Consider the following 16,120-nt stretch of genomic DNA (forward strand, 5'->3'; position numbering starts at 1 on the left):
AGGAAACTGCAGCTTGGTCTGAATGTACTTTAGCCAAAATCTAGCCTGACTTCCTTTCCCCCACCTTACTCTTCGTTTAATGCTCATGCAGCCTCATAGTTGCCCCACTGCAAGGGCAGATGCCAGGCTTCTTCCGGTTTGTGCCTTGCCAGCTCTAAATTCTCCTCTCTCTCCCCCGGACAGTATGAGCAGGCAGCTGATTCAGAGCTTGCCTGGGTTGCTGAGACGAAACGGAAGCTGATGGCACTTGGCCCAATTCGCCTGGAGCAAGACCAGACTACAGCCCAGCTTCAGGTCCAAAAGGTGCGGGACTTTGGGTTGAGCGCTTGCTGGATGGAGTGAGCTGGAGGGCAAAGTGGTACTTTTAACCGTGCCGTTGCAGAAGAGTAGATGATGGCCCTGAGTGCTGGGAAGCCAGCAGAGAGGCTGGGTGCTTCCAGGGAAGAATAACATGGAAGCATCAGCATCAGCTGGAGCTCTTGAGATTTCTTGAGGCATTGGGAGTCGTGTGGTGGTCTAAAGGCATCATGGATGAAACCATGGGTTAGGTCCAGACTTAGCCATGCTTCCTGCCCATTGAAATCACCAGGGCAGATTAGTAATGACTGTCTTACATAGTCTGCTGATTTCAATTGGTCTAAAGAATGGCTGGCTTTTTCTGGAACCAATTCAGTGTTTGGGGTTTGATCTCAACATGGATAAGAAGGACAAGGGGGAGGGGGGATCAGCGGGCTTGGGTGGTTCGGAATAAAATCTGAGTTGCTGTTCAGATTGGGCAGATTGGATGGGGTGTTGTGGGCAAGGGAGTTGAAATAGAATATTTCTTTGGGGAACTGGGGGCATCTGGACTCCAGCTTAGCAGAACAGACTGTATCAGGGCAATATTGCATCCGGTTCTGTTCTCATTATTTTTAACGGGCTGTTTCCTTGATCTGTTTTTTACCAGTCTGGGGTGGGCTTTTTGCAGTTTTTTTATTTTACAGCTTTGTTCTTCAAGTTGTATTTTATCTTATTTGTTGTTAATTATCTCTTGGGTACCACTATATGGATGGGTGGGATAGAAATTTAAATTGGCCTTCCCCACCCTGGTACCTTCCAGATGTTTTGGACTACAACACCCATCAGCCAGCATAGCCAAGGGTTAGGGATGATGGGAGCTGTACCCCAAAGGCATTTGGGTGGGGGCACCAGGTTGGCAAAGGCTGATTTGAATAATACTAGATGGCTAGAGTTAGGCAGACTTGAACCCTATGGCCCTGATAAGTGTAGGCACGATGGCTTCAGTCAGGCCAAGAATGACATTGCAGTATGGATGCAGGGTGCTTGCGCCGTCTCTCGTCACCCACTTCTTTTAAAAGAAAATTGCTTTGTGCTTGTTCAACCTTTCAGGCTTTCTCTATTGACATCATCCGACACAAAGATTCTGTGGACGAGCTGCTCAGCCAGCGGAATGAGATCTTTGGAACCTGTGGGGAAGAACAGAAAGCCACACTGCAGGTAAATCTCTTGTCCTGCATGCACCAACTTTCTGCCCTCCAGTTGCTTTTGCACTACAACTCCCAGCAGCCCCCAGTGCTGGCTGGGGCTGATGGGAGTTGTAGGTCAAAACATCCAAAGGGCACTGGGTTGACTAAGGCTGCTCTAGTCAGAGACAAGAAAGTTGCAGAGGGCAACACTCAGCCAGGGGCCAGCCTTGTTGTACTGGTGCATGTTTTCAGTGGTCCTGCCCCTGGGCTAACCAAGTTTTTTTGTTTTTTGTTTGCTAGTACTTAGCTACTGGAAGTTGCATCATGCATTTATAGCCAGTAGGTAGAAATGTCTAGTTAGCACAAAGCAAAAGGCGATTTGGTGTAGTGGTTAGAATATAGGACTAGGACTTAGGAGACCAGGGATCAAATTTGAGCCAAGAAGCTCACTGGGTGACCTGAGGCCAGTCATCATCTTTGAGCCTAACCTACCTCACAGGATTGTTGTGAGGATAAATTAGAGGCAGAGAGCCATATACACCCCTTTGAGCTCTTTGAAGGAAAAGTGGGATATAAAACTAATAAATAAAAAGAATCCAGTTGACATCCGCTCCATGCATCTGCTTTTGTTCTTTGATTCAGATAGACCATTTCCCCTCCTCTTAAAGTATATTATACCCAAAATGCAGAGTACCAAGGGATGTGTGCCTGTTGGCTAGTGGCAAGAGCTATGTGAATGGCCCAAAAGGCAGCGTGGGGAGATTTATTTAGGAAAACAGGCTGGAACATAATCCAGTCATATCAGAAATGAATACAGAATGGAGCAGACCTGCTGTCCTGGGTCATGAAAACCGTCACCCAACATCTCCTAGGCCTCTTAATCCTTGCGCCTCCTCCCTGAGCTTCACATCTTACTCTTCCTGCAGGAGAAGACGGAGTGTCTTCTGAAGCAGTACGATGACATCAGCCACCTCAATTCAGAGCGCTATGCCCGCTTGGAGCGCGCCCAGGTCTTAGTCAACCAGTTCTGGGAGACCTACGAAGAGCTCAACCCTTGGCTGGAAGAGACGCAGGTGTTGATTGGGCAGTTGCCCCCTCTGGCCATTGACCACGAGCACCTCAAGCAGCAGCAGGAAGATATGAGGGTAAGAAGGGGGTGGGAGCATGAATGCCCAGATCACCAGCTTTCAGTTTTGTAAAACTTAAATTTCTCACACCTGTATAATCTGAGATATGAGGCTAAATTTGCAGGCTTTAGTTTTCTCTTTTGTGCTTGTGGCGGGGGGAAATAGCCTGCTCCCCACTTTGCATTGACTTTCCCCTCAAAAAAAGGTTCTGCAGGCACCCAAGGTATGAATCTGTGTACCTTAAAAAACTATAGACCTTTAGAACTCTGATTGTGAGAAGCAAGCAAAAGTCCCTCTGTGTTTGGGCGATAATGCAAGCCTCAAATGTGCAGACCATGAAAACATTTGGCTTCAGGAGAGTTGATGAGCTTTGCCAGGAGCCCTTCCTGAGGGACGGAGGTTGTTTGCAAGCAGACATTTCAAGCTGAGGGAGGTTGGTGAGCAGAACATGTGGAAACTGGGCAGCAGTCATCTAGAGAAGCAAGTGGGTTAGGGAATGGAGGGAGGGGAAAGACTGGAGTTAGTGATTGGTTGGGTAGGAGGGTGAGGGTTTTGTATCCCAAAGTCCTGTTGGAATTTTGGAAAGACAGTGAAATTTGCCCTGGCAACTCTCTTTGGATCCCCTTTGGATCACCCAAGGCAGTAGAGAGAGGGCATCACAATGCCCTCATCTTATTGCTGAAAACGGTAGAAGTAGTTACTGAATCATGTAGTGATAAAAGACTCTGCAATGCAGATTATGAATTCACTCTGGGACGGATTCAGCTAACCTAGTGCAGTAGCAGAAGCCAGCACAATGACTCCCACTAGCACAGTGAGACTGCTCTCTGCACCCTGTGCCTCCCCCAATTCCACTCTGGAGTTTTTGGGAGAAACCCAGAGCAGCATTGGGGGTGGGGGAGGGAAGATGGGAGATGGCTCCATCTGGCTAGCAGAAATGTGTGCGCTGACGGAATGATTGCATTAGCGCGACCTTGAATTCCACCCAGTGTTTCCACACTTTATTTTAGTGTATATTCAGTATATTTTGAAGTACAATTCCCACCAATGCCAGCTAGCACAGTCTGCTGGCTGCAGGAGATGAGAATTGTAGTCCAACACCTCTGTGGGCACCAGGCTGGCTTTGAGCATTATGGCTCGAGGTTAATATGGTCTCTGCATCTTATCACATGATGCTGAGCAAACACAAGTTCTTTAGCTTTTTGGAGCCAATAAACACAGTTGGTTTAATTGCAGAACCTGCTCTTTTGTTTGATTTGTGAACCTGGGATCACAGTGTAGTGAAATGCACAAAGCAGGAGGTATCATCTTTGAGTCTCATTGCAATTCTTCGCTTTGCAGCAACTGAGAGAGTTGATTGCAGAACACAAACCCCATATTGATAAGCTGCTGAAAATCGGGCCACAGCTGAGTGAGCTGAACCCAGAAGAAGGAGAGATGGTAAAGGAGAAATACTTGACGTCAGAAGCCATGTACTCCCGCATCAAGGAGGATGTCCGCCAACGGGCTCTGGCGATGGACGAGGCTGTCTCACAGTCAACCCAGGTTTGTGATTCCCTGGCTCCATCCTTCAATGGTTCAGTGCAGTCTGTGGGTATCATATGGGGGGGGGGGGCTTAGGTAGAGATTGTCTGCGATCTGCCCTCGCTGTAGAAGAGGAGGGGGATATACTTAGCCGCCACCCCTCACCTTTTTGAAAGATCACAGTCCCCACAAATGCATCAGACTTACCAACTCCTCAACACAACATAGGAAGCTGCCTTAGTCAAGCCAGCTCAGTATTGTCTACACTGACTGGCAGGGGTTGTTGAATCATAGAATTGGAAGGAACTCAGTCGGACACGACTGGCCTGTACGGGCAGGGGTACCTTTACCTTTACCTTTTACTGTTGGTCATCTAGTCCAACCCCCTGCAATGCAGGAATCTCAACTAGATCACAGAATCACAACTTCTTCCTCCTGTTCCAGGATCCCCAACAACCCTCCCCCTCCCCCAACTCCGCTAATAGCCTGGAACAAAAATTTTCTTTATCCCCAGTGGAAGGTCCTTTGCTGAAGCGAATAACTGCTGGGGGCAGGGGCTGGGTTGGCCCATGACATAGGAGGCAGTGAGTTCCTTTGCTTAGGGGAGTGAACCCATTTTTTCACCTTATCAGAGCAGAGGTGGGTGGGGATGAGATCAGTGCAAGCGGAAACTACATTTAAGTTTGGCAAAGGATTTTTGTTAGGCACAAATCCCTTTGCTATTGCTAATTTCCTTTTCTGTGATTTTGAGCTTAAGCCAGGAATCATACAGATTGTTCTTATCACCTCATTTCAGACTCTCCCCCACCCCATGCAATTGTCTTGCATGCTATTTGGAAGTTAGTTGGTAAAACTTTAACCACTGTTAATCTATGGTACCCTAGCCTAGGTTTTGTTCTGTGTTTCATCTGTTTAATATATTCAATAAAACAATACATTTTTATTTCCCCCCCACGTTCCAGTTTTTGCTCATATATTAACTCTGAGTTGTTTTTCCTCCTCCTCCATTTCCTTCTCATCTCCCCTCCCATTGTGGATTTTGTTCCCTGTTGTGTGTTTCGGTGCCTGTTCCCGTCTTCCCTGCGTGCTCTTCACATTTCATTGTTGTGTTGACTGCACCACACCATGACAGATTGGAGAGGTAAGAATCCCTCCTCTTCATCACATTGCAATCCTTCTCCCATCTGACATACCAGAAACGATGGTGTCTTCATTGGCTAGCCATTTCGCTCCCCTTCTTTGCAAAGTGGTTTTTTGCATGTATCTATTGTCGTCTGGAAGTACGGTCGGGTTTTTGAAGCAGAAAACACCCTCCCTTATTTTGTAAAGCTTAAAAACCTCCCAGGTGCAACAGTATTTAAATTCCTTGGTGTGAATTCTTTTCAAAGTACATCAAAAAGTTAAACGGTTGGCTCAATTAGGAGAGGACTCCCCACTTTTTGTAAGTCTTTTTGCAGACTTTGATCCAGGCAGAAAAGCCAGTGGGGTATGAAAGCATTAAGCTTCAGAAGGGGTGGCAACTGGCAAAGGTTTGCTCTTGGCCTTATGCCTTTCAGCTGCTGTTCGGCTGAAGCAGAATCCCTGTAGCTCTGTAGTTGGACCTCCCTCTCCCTATAAGTGTGTTCTCAGGAGGAGCACATGCCCATCGCTGCAAATTCATCTAAGCTAATTACGGATTGCTTTTTGAGGAGCTGTTTTAGAAGAGGGAATGATGCAGCTAATGGACAGGATCCAAAGGACTGTGTGATTCACTCCTGGTTCTCAGACAGCAGCTTCTCAGCCATGCCCCATGACTAGCTGTTTGTGACATGGAATGAGGAGGTTGTGCTGGCTGGAGCTGGTAGGAGTTGCGCTAAAGGGCACCAGGTTGGGGAAGGTTGTTCTATGTATGCACACTGGTATTTCATGAATCTGATTATGGTGACTCTTAGCATTTCTTTGAAGGGTTCAGAGCATTCTGCATACATTATCTCTAAATTACAACAGCCTTGTGAGGCAGGCCAGTTTTATGCCCATATTGCTGGATGGAGAGGGGGCGCAGCTTGAGGGTATAGTGGCTTATCTCGGGAGCACCTGCTGAGACTGAGGTGGCATTTACTTTGGGAATCACTTGGCTTTCACTCATCACCACTGCAGTCAACATGAATGGAGAAGGCTCTTGGAGCTGTGCAGGATTGTGCCAGTTGGATTGTGATGTCAGAGGATTGCCTATCTTTTTGCTCAGAGTGGATTTGGTTTCTGTAAAAACAACTTCAGTTAGGGCTGAGTAAGATGACTCAAATCTTAAGATCCCTGTGCATGTCATTTTTGGGAGTGGGTGGTATTCCAGTATCCAGACAGATTCCTTTCAGGGGAAGACTTTATTCTGAAAGCTTTCTGGATTATGAAACCAAACCAGGAATCCATCTGCCATCAAAAATCACACCCACACAAATAAAGTTTGAAATTGCCTTACTGACCAAACTCTTAAACCTATATAGATGTTCCAGTTACAGATAGGTAGCCGTGTTGGTCTGCCATAGTCAAAAATAAAAAAATAAAAAATAAAAATTGTGTGTATCTGAAGAAGTGTGCATGCACACGAAAGCTCATACCAAGAACTGACTTAGTTGGTCTTTAAGGTGCTACTGGAAGGAATTTTTTTTGTTTTGACTATATAGATGTTGATTTTGTTCAGTGAGGGGCATGACAGCAACCTTTTGTGGTGGGAGGGGAAACAGGAAGCCACCTCTGGGATGAAATTGACATGCATTTATTTACCTATTAAGTCAATTTCTGTACATCCCTTTATCTGCAGATCACAGGGTGGGTTACAGACAAGTCTATCAAAACCATAACATTCAATTAAAAAATTTAAAAAACAAATCATAGCAACACAGCAGATAAACTATGCATCTAACCATACATAAGAGTGTTGGGCTAGAAGCCTGTGCTGATTGCAACAGGCGCTGCTTCTGCTGCTCCTTTTTGAAGGGCCTGTAGATTCCTGTTGGCTGTTCAGTGCAGCCTCTCAGCCTTGCTAAGCCTCCTCCTTCTTCCTGCTCAGTTCCATGACAAGATTGAGCCCATGCTGGAGACTCTGGAGTCCCTCTCCTCCCGCCTGCGAATGCCTCCACTGATCCCAGCTGAGGTTGAGAAGATCCGAGAGTGCATTGGCGACAACAAAAATGCCACCATGGAGCTGGAGAAGCTGCAGCCGTCCTTTGAGGCCCTGAAACGCCGCGGGGAGGAGCTGATTGGACGGTCGCAAGGTGCAGTCAAGGACCTGGCAGCCAAAGGTCAGGTGGATTGGAAGTGTCACATGTTCACTCCTTTCGGTTTTTTGTCATGCTAATTCTTGTAGTCCATGCGTTCTGTGGTATTAGAAGGATTTCCACCCATGACTGAAAGAGATTCTCATTATTTTGGTTTGTGATGTTTCCTTCATTTCAGAAATCCAGGATAAATTAGACCAAATGATGTTTTTCTGGGAAGACATCAAAGCCCGGGCTGAGGAACGTGAAATTAAATTCCTGGATGTCTTGGAACTGGCAGAGAAATTTTGGTATGACATGGCTGCCCTCCTGACCACCATCCGAGACACACAGGACATTGTCCATGACTTGGAGAGTCCGGGGATTGACCCATCCATCATCAAACAGCAGGTTGAAGCAGCAGAGGTAAGGATGGCAAAGGCAAACATTTCTGTGGTAAGCAAATGGAATGGCATGCTGCGCAAGGCATGGAATAATACGCTCACCTATAATAAATAGAAAGCCTCCCAAGGTGAAAATGATTCAAATAATCCTATTTAAAAGCAGAACAGATTTCTTCTCTTCGGTCTTAAAAATCTCTGCATTTAGCAGCTTTGGCAACTGCCTTGCATATTGTTATAGCAAGGAATGTGTGCTGCTGCCTGAGCTTCCTGCCTTTTTTCTTTAGAAATTTAATCTCCGATTAGAAGTGCAATTTAATAAACAAGATGGCTTATAAATGTGTGTTGTGAGTCACTCTGGCAACCCAGATGCCATTTTGGAGCAGTGCTTGCTAATAAAACATCAACCATTTTGGTGACCTTAATCCTGCAGACAATCAAGGAGGAAACGGACAGTTTGCATGAAGAACTGGAGTTCATCCGCATTCTTGGGACTGACCTGATCTTTGCCTGCGGTGAGACAGAAAAACCAGAAGTGAAGAAAAGCATAGATGAGGTGGGTAGATTGTGGCCCCTGGGCCTTTCTCTCTGACCGTTTGACCTCTCCCCAAGTCACACACCCTTCCTCAGTCACACGTCCTCTCACCAGCCTGGCGTCACACCCTCCTTGAGTGCTGTTGCCTTGCTAGAGGCATGTCCTTGAACCCTGATCATGCCTCTTGTTTGCCTGGATGGAGGATAGAGAGAGGCATGTGAGTGTGTGTAGAAACCAGCCTGTGGCACAGAGGACTGCTGAAAGTTCCTCAGTCTGATGAAGAGACATGTCTGCAGTAGAACTTTGCTGTTGCTCTCACTTTGTTGTCAGATTGGAAGGCCAGGAAGGCAGGGATCCTGCAAAGTGAATCGGGGGCATCAGTACACCACCCATACTTAGCAAGTGTGTTCTCCAGCATAGCTTACCTGTGCTGCAAATGGGATATCAGAGCAGGCAGGGGACAGGTAGCCCAGGGCACTCCCCCCCCCCCCAAAGGTTCCTTTACAGATTCCTGAAAAGCAGGCAATAGTCTGGGCTGCCACTTGGCAGGCATGAGAGTCAGTTGCACAAAGAAAGGCACATGCGATGAGCTCCAGGGCTGACCAGGGCTTGGTGCTTGGGGCTCCCCTGTCTGAATCCAACCCTGCACACAGTGCTGCCTGTCTGGGTCCCACACTGGCAAGACGCTCAGCCCCCAATGACCTCTCCTTGATTTTGCAGATGAACGGTGCCTGGGAGAACCTGAACAAAACCTGGAAGGAGCGGCTGGAGCGGCTGGAGGAGGCCATGCAGTCGGCAGTGCAGTACCAGGACACGCTGCAGGTGACAGCGGGTGGAGGTGGAGGTGATGCGCAGGGATGGGAAGGCGCAGAGGCAAGGGAGATGCTTTACCAGACCATTGGTCCATCCACACTGGCTCTCTAGGATTTCAAGCAGGAAGGCCCTCCCAACCCTACCTGGAGATGCTGCCAGGGATTGAACCAGGGACCTGCTGCATGAAAAGCAGCTGCTCTGCCACTGAGCCATGGGTGCTTCCTAAGGCAAGCAGGGATCATTTCTAGCTACTGCCTGAAATGGATTCTGGCTCTTAATTCTGAGCATCTTTCATTGTAGTGCCAGGCTTAATGCATAAACATCACAGAGTAGTCGGAGGAACACCAGATTCTTGGAGGGTGGGAGGGCCAGTGTCATTTTAGTTTATTGATTAAAGGTTCTTATACACCAGCCTTTGCAAACCTGGTGCCCTCCAGCTCCAATCGGCACTGGTTGAGAGCTAGTGGGAGTTATTGTTCAAAACATCTAGAGGGCACCAGGTTGGCGAAGACATCAGTATAACAATAGGAACATAACTGCTGTTGAAACCAGTTGTGAATTATTAGTCAAAAATGACAGCATCTCAGAATAGTACTTAGGTCTTGGGCAGAATAGCTAAATTCTTCCAAAGGCCATAGAGAGAGCAGGTATGTTTCAACCTGGTGGTGGAATCCCAGCAAAGTTGTAGCAATCTGCACACCTAAGGTGAGAGTTTCACAACCAGGCACCACTACAGAAAAGACCTTGCTTCATGTTATTTAAGCCTGATTCTATTATAATAATTGTAAATGGAGCCTCTGTGTATAAGGGCAGTCTACCTTAGAGTGGCTGATCCTGGGGAGAAGCAGCAGGGGATGATCCAAACCTTGCCTGTCAGCTTTCTACTGTTAGGAACAGGATACCAGACTGGACATGGATCTTTGGTCTGACCCAGCAGGGTTGTTTTGTATTAAAGGCCAGGCATCTCAGAGGAGTAGTTGAGCCTGTGAGAAAGAGGAGAAGCTGAGGGAAAGGGTTATGAACTGGGTGCTGACTCTTTTCATGGAGGCCACAATGCTGCGCCTCTGGGTGATAGCTGGCTGGGTCTCCCTTCATTTGTGGGCCTGCTCCCTTTTCAGGCCATGTTTGACTGGCTGGACAACACAGTGATCAAACTCTGCAACATGCCCCCTGTGGGGACGGATCTCAACACCGTCAAAGAGCAGCTGAATGAGATGAAGGTGCGTGTGTTTGTGCACTGTGGTATTTTCAAATAGTGGGCGGTTTATAAATTCTTTAAATAAATCAGTCACAGTCCTGAGCGTGAAACTCCCTGCTTTCTCCTTCTTGGCAGGAATTTAAAATGGAAGTTTACCAGCAGCAGATCGAGATGGAGAAACTGAATCACCAGGGAGGGCTCATGCTTAAAAAAGCCATGGATGAGACAGACCGAGACATCATCCGGGAGCCTCTGACGGAGCTGAAGCATCTGTGGGAGAACCTGAATGAGAAAATAGCCCATCGGCAGGTATGGTGGGTGAACTGCCAGGGCCTGAGGTGTGGGTAAAGCCTTTAAAGCCCTCGCTCCATCTGAAGATGGCGTAGGTTCAATTAAAGGGTTTGGTTATCACCATTTGAAGCCCCAAAGGGTCTTGGACCAGGTTACCTTGAGGGCTGCCACTGCCGCTTCCTCCTTGGGCCTGGCCAGGCCCTCCACTGTGTGTCCCATTGCTAACTGGAGTGCTAGAGATTTGTGCAGCTTCTGTGCTGATGGTCTTTTGTCATCTATTAAACACTTTTTCCCCCTCCTTAAGCTGATGTTTTGCTTGCCTTCTGTCTCCCTGTTTTATTTTTACTTGTTGTTGGGTCCTGTTATTTATTTGTCTGTTTTTTGTATACTTCACACTATTTTTAAAGTACTGCAACCTTAAGCGCTCCTCCTTGGTGCATAGGAAAACGGGATTTTAAAAATCATATAAAATAAATACAAACACACACCTAACCTTGTTTTCTTAAAAGAAATTCCTCTTCTCACCTTGTCTACAAACAGCACAAGCTAGAAGGTGCCCTCTTGGCCCTTGGCCAGTTCCAACATGCGCTGGCTGAGCTGATGGCCTGGCTGACCCACACCGAAGAGCTGCTGGATGCCCAGAGGCCCATCAATGGCGACCCAAAAGTCATTGAGGTGGAATTAGCTAAGCACCATGTAAGTACGGGGGAAGGGGTTTTATATTGTGAACCACCCTGAAATCTATGGATGAAGGACGATATACAAATTTTGTAGTAGTAATAGTAGTAGTAATACTTGCAGATTGCTTTTTGCAAAGAGGTCCCTGTTTCTGTCCTGTGAGAGGGGTCCAGCTTGGCAGCAGAATGTGTCTGTTCTCAGGTTAAGGTCCTGGTCCATCTCTAGCGACGGGGCTCACAAAATTTCCTTGAGACCTTAGAGAGCTGCTGCTAAATGCAGTGCGTGGCTGCATGGGCCAAAGATCTGGTTAAGTCAGCGCCTTTCTGTCCTTTTGCCATTGGGCCACTGCAGAGCTTTTGGATGACAAAAGTGCCCCCTCCTCCATGTCCTGCTCCAGAAATCTTCATTTTTCTGGGCTGTCACTGTAGCTGTGCTATTATAGCTCAATTGGAAGCATGCTTTGAGGGAAGGGCTGGGAATATTATGAGAACAGCATCAACGGATGACACTGGAAGCTGCTTTACAGTGAAGTAGACCCTTGGTGTCCTGGCTCCCACTTACGGACACAATGCTGGCTCTCAGACCAGTTATTCCAAAAGAGATGGGTCTTTCTCCCAACAACCCACTTTCTGGCCCACTGAGCCACTCCCCAGAATCAGGGTCCACACTGCCATCCCATGCCAACCAACTCTGCCAAGATGTCTCCATGGGGCTCATGACAATTGGTTTATCTCACTCAGCATTGTCTACCCTGACTGGCAGCAGTTCCCCAGGATGTCAGAAAGTGTCTTTGCCAGCCCTCCCAGATCCAGCCTGGCACTGTGATACCAGAGATCCAGCCTGGCACTGTGTGCATGCAAAGCAGGTGCCCTGCCACTGAGCCACAGCCTTTCCTCTAGCTGGGGGTGTTTGCTTGGGCTTGCCAGGCCACATTTGGTCAGTTATTGCCAGTAACTTGCTGCTGATGCTGAGAGTGTTTTGTGAGAATATCCAGGAAGCCTCGTCTCATGTGCTTTGCTTCCTGAGTTTGTACACCAAAACCAAAATGCAGGAGACTCCAGCCATGCTGATTGACAGGGGCTGAACTTGGGTCCACCATCTATCACCACCATCCTTTGCTAGTGCCACAGAGGCTTGCAAGGGTCCTAAAGCATTTTCTCTTCTCTACCTGCAACACCACACTAGGTGCTGAAGAATGATGTGCTGGCCCATCAGTCCACAGTGGAGACAGTGAACAAGGCTGGCAATGAGCTCTTGGAATCCAGCGCAGGGGATGATGCTAGCAGTCTCCGGAACCGCCTGGAGACAATGAATTCATGCTGGGAGTCGGTGCTGCAGAAGACAGAGGAGCGAGAACAGCAGCTGCAGATGACCCTTCAGCAGGTCAGCTGGGAAGAGACTTAGTTAGGCGGGCAGTGGGTACTCTTCAGTGCCCTCTTGTTCCTTGCATTCCTCGCCCAACATTTCAAAGGAGCCACATTCAGGCATGCACCTGAACACACAGAAGGTTGAGATGAGAGTGGGGAAGGTGGGGGCACGTCCCACAATGAGCACCAAGGTCTGGAGGGTTTCTAGGAGTGTTTGTCTCCCTACAAAAAGGAAGGCTTCCAATTGCAGGGGGTTTCTAAGCAAGTTAATTACCAATTCTTTAAAAAACAAACCACTTCAGACCTTATCACAAATTGAAGTTCTCCCTATAAGAATAACTGAATCTTCAGTGCACAAGTTGACATTGTGTTTTTATATTATTTTATTTTTTGGTAAACCATTCTGACTATCTGGGGGGGGGGGGGAATGAAGGATGGGATAGAACTCCCTTGTTAAATATACAAGTGAAAGGAGTTGTGAAGAGCAGCTGGTGCCCTTGGGGGGAGGGGATTGGGGGGGCCCTGTGTGTGCTGCCCCTCCTCCTGGCTATTTATTTATCCCTTTGTGTGTTCAGGTGATTGCCCACCAAGACTTGCTCTGTGGCTGGACTTGTTTGGGTGTACAGATGTGTCTGTCTCAGCTGCTTCCTCACTTTGGAGATGATTCATTCTTTGAGCCAGAGTCTTTTGGGAAAGCTTCTCTTACTTCTGGGAGCTAGGCTAGAAGAGGATGGCTAGAAATAGGCTGGGATTTGAACCTAAGCTTATGCTTGGCACTTTGGTTTTCCTTTTTTAATGTCACTACCTCAAAATGTATTTCTGTACTTTTGGTTTTTTAAATCCTGGTATCTCCTGCTGAGGTTTCCGAAACCATCAGAGTGGATTGCTTGTGCCCTTCAGTCCAGCATGTGCGTTGTGTTCCCTTGCAGGCTCAAGGTTTCCATGGTGAAATTGAAGACTTCCTCCTCTGGCTCACGAGGATGGAGAACCAGCTGTCTGCCTCCAAACCGACAGGTGGGCTGCCAGAGACTGCTCGAGAGCAACTGAATGCCCACATGGTGAGTTGTGATGGCCGAACTGATGCCTGGAATGAATGGCCCCTTAATATGGGAGGGAAGGATAATGTGCATCACAGGTGGGATGTGAAATACCTAAACGGGAAAGCGCCAGAGAAAAAGGAATGGGGGGAAGGCTTGGTTAGCTACATTCCAGCTTACAATGCACAGCTGTATCTACCTAAGGTACTCGTGGATGTTCCATGTTGTTGCAGTCACTCAGCTATCAGCTGGCATCAGCAACCCTGGACCACCACAAATGTGAAGTTTTTAGACGTAAGGTCACAGAGAAAAATGTGTGCACAGTCAGCTGTAAAGATTATTCACCAGTGGGAACCTTCCCCCTAAGTTTTGAAGCCACAAACGGGAAGGGTGATTTTTGTAGGCATAGCTGCACACCACATGCTTAGAGTAACATGAAGCGTTGGCCCTGGGAAGCTGGACTTGGCAGACAACCCCCAGAGCCAAGTGCACCTGGCAAACAGCAGAAGCAATCTTCACACACAACTGTGCTATTAGGTCTTGCCTATGCCATGTGAACCCCCATGTCAGGAAAATTTGTCCTGCAAAGCATCCCTTGTTTACGATGCCTCTGTGTTGTGCAGGAGCTCTATGCCCAGTTCAAAGCCAACGAGGAGATCTACAGCCAGCTCCTGGCTAAAGGGAGGCTGATGCTCCTGAGCCGCGATGATTCTGGGTCTGGATCAAAGACAGAGCAAAGTGTGGCTCTCTTGGAGCAGAAGTGGGGCCTCGTCAGTATGAAGATGGAGGAGAGAAAGGTAATGTGCTAGGAGGGGTGGAGGTGTACCCATCACCAAATCACTGTACTCGCATTTGCATGGTGCAGAGCAGGGGACTCTTGTGTGAGTGCCACACATTTCCTAACTTGCGCAGGAAAGCGAGGCTCTGGGGACTTGAGGTGGTATTAAAGAGGTGTGTGTTTGAAAAGGGAGTGGAGTGAGAACCTTGCTTTGGTTTTAATCCAGCTGTTTCACATTTCCATTATTGGTAAGTTGTGATGGCCCAATAGAGCAGGGGAAGCTAATGTGGTGCTTTCCGGCTGTTCTCGGGCTCCTAGCCCCCATGAGCCCCAGCCAGCATGGTCACTGGTCAAGGATGATGGACACTGTGGTGCAGCAGCATCCAGAGGGCACCACATTGGCTGCCCCCTCCCAGCTAGGTGGTCTCTTCTTGTTCTGATGCTTTTTGTTGGAAGAGAACCTGGCTCCAGAATGGCTTGGATGAAGAGGAAGAGTTATCAACATTAGAAATGTGACCTGTTAATATGCAAGCCACGCTCATCGGTTGGACTGAGAAGGTCCAGCCTAGAAGGAGTCTCTCATTTATTACACAATTGTGGTCTTTGTCTCAGAAGCCAGCATTTGTGAACTTTGGCTGGTGCTCCTTTCTTTTTGCCTTTTGTACTCATTCTGCTGCTTTTTCTCCCCCTTTTTTTAAAACTCAGTCCAAGTTGGAAGAGGCCCTCAGCTTGGCAACCGAGTTCCAAAATTCCCTGCAAGATTTCATCAACTGGCTCACCCTTGCAGAGCAGAGCTTGAATGTTGCTCCTCCACCCAGCCTCATGTTCAACACAGTGCTCTCACAGATAGAAGATCACAAGGTAATGATGCCCACCTGGGTGTGCATGTGTGCATTTGAGGGAGGGTGGGGGGAGCTAACTGACTTGAATAGTGAAGCTGCCAAAAGGTAGAGAAAAACTTAATTATTTAAAATAGCTGTGGAGTATTGAGAGAATTCAATTAAGGTTCTATAATTGTATTATATTAACAAGTGCTCGAAACTTGAGAAATAAAATAAGAGCTAGATAGTATCTTCTATCCCCAGCAAGAATAGACAATAAGCACTTCGACAAGAACAACAATAAACAATGCCTAGGTATAGCAGCCAAATAAGGAAAGACTTTAAAATTAAATCAGGGAAATATTACATCATAGGTGTTTTCAAATAACCAAGTTTTGAAACTGCAAGAGAGATAGATAGTAACATATAATAAAGAGGAAAGGCTGTCATCATGCTGCAGTTTGCTTGGCTGCCAGTAGGTGGCACTGTGAACTACAGCCTGACGACAAATTTCTGAGAGCTGCTGGGCATTGGAGGTTGAGAAGAAGGGAAGCAGAAGAGGGAAGGACTATGGTCCAGCTAAGTTGTGGAGGAACTGTCAGGACAGGCTGGGGTAGCTCCCCCAAAACTCCTGCTCTTTTGCTGTGGCTTGCCTAACACCAATGATGCCATTTCAGCACCAACGGAGGAAAGAGAGAAACAGAGGCAGGTGTGTACCCCAGGTGAGCTGCCTAGAAATGGGCAAGGCAGGGCAGCTCCCCAGCAACCATCCCACTCAGCTGCCACCCACCACTGCTCTCTTCTTTGTCTCTTCCACTGAGGTTGCAACAGCAACTTTGGAGTGAGGCAGG

At 47.6% G+C, this 16,120-nt stretch overlaps 1 protein-coding gene across 20 annotated transcripts in view; it reads left to right on the forward strand.

Annotated features, from left to right (window-relative positions):
• The window catches only part of MACF1 (microtubule actin crosslinking factor 1), a 292,549-nt gene that overhangs the window by 253,619 nt on the left and 22,810 nt on the right, over positions 1-16,120 (forward strand). For all 20 annotated transcript variants that reach the window (XM_083751563.1, XM_083751572.1, XM_083751574.1 and 17 more), the window contains 15 exons: positions 184-303; positions 1,390-1,497; positions 2,393-2,611; positions 3,935-4,138; positions 7,164-7,395; positions 7,550-7,776; positions 8,185-8,307; positions 9,007-9,108; positions 10,218-10,319; positions 10,433-10,606; positions 11,129-11,284; positions 12,452-12,649; positions 13,563-13,691; positions 14,294-14,467; positions 15,154-15,309. In XM_083751563.1, coding sequence (XP_083607689.1) covers positions 184-303; positions 1,390-1,497; positions 2,393-2,611; positions 3,935-4,138; positions 7,164-7,395; positions 7,550-7,776; positions 8,185-8,307; positions 9,007-9,108; positions 10,218-10,319; positions 10,433-10,606; positions 11,129-11,284; positions 12,452-12,649; positions 13,563-13,691; positions 14,294-14,467; positions 15,154-15,309 — 2,424 coding nt within the window. The remainder of the gene's footprint in view (positions 1-183; positions 304-1,389; positions 1,498-2,392; positions 2,612-3,934; positions 4,139-7,163; positions 7,396-7,549; positions 7,777-8,184; positions 8,308-9,006; positions 9,109-10,217; positions 10,320-10,432; positions 10,607-11,128; positions 11,285-12,451; positions 12,650-13,562; positions 13,692-14,293; positions 14,468-15,153; positions 15,310-16,120) is intronic.

The sequence above is a fragment of the Podarcis gaigeae genome, assembly GCF_964106915.1.
Source record: "Podarcis gaigeae genome assembly, chromosome: 8".
Classification (NCBI taxonomy): domain Eukaryota; kingdom Metazoa; phylum Chordata; class Lepidosauria; order Squamata; family Lacertidae; genus Podarcis; species Podarcis gaigeae.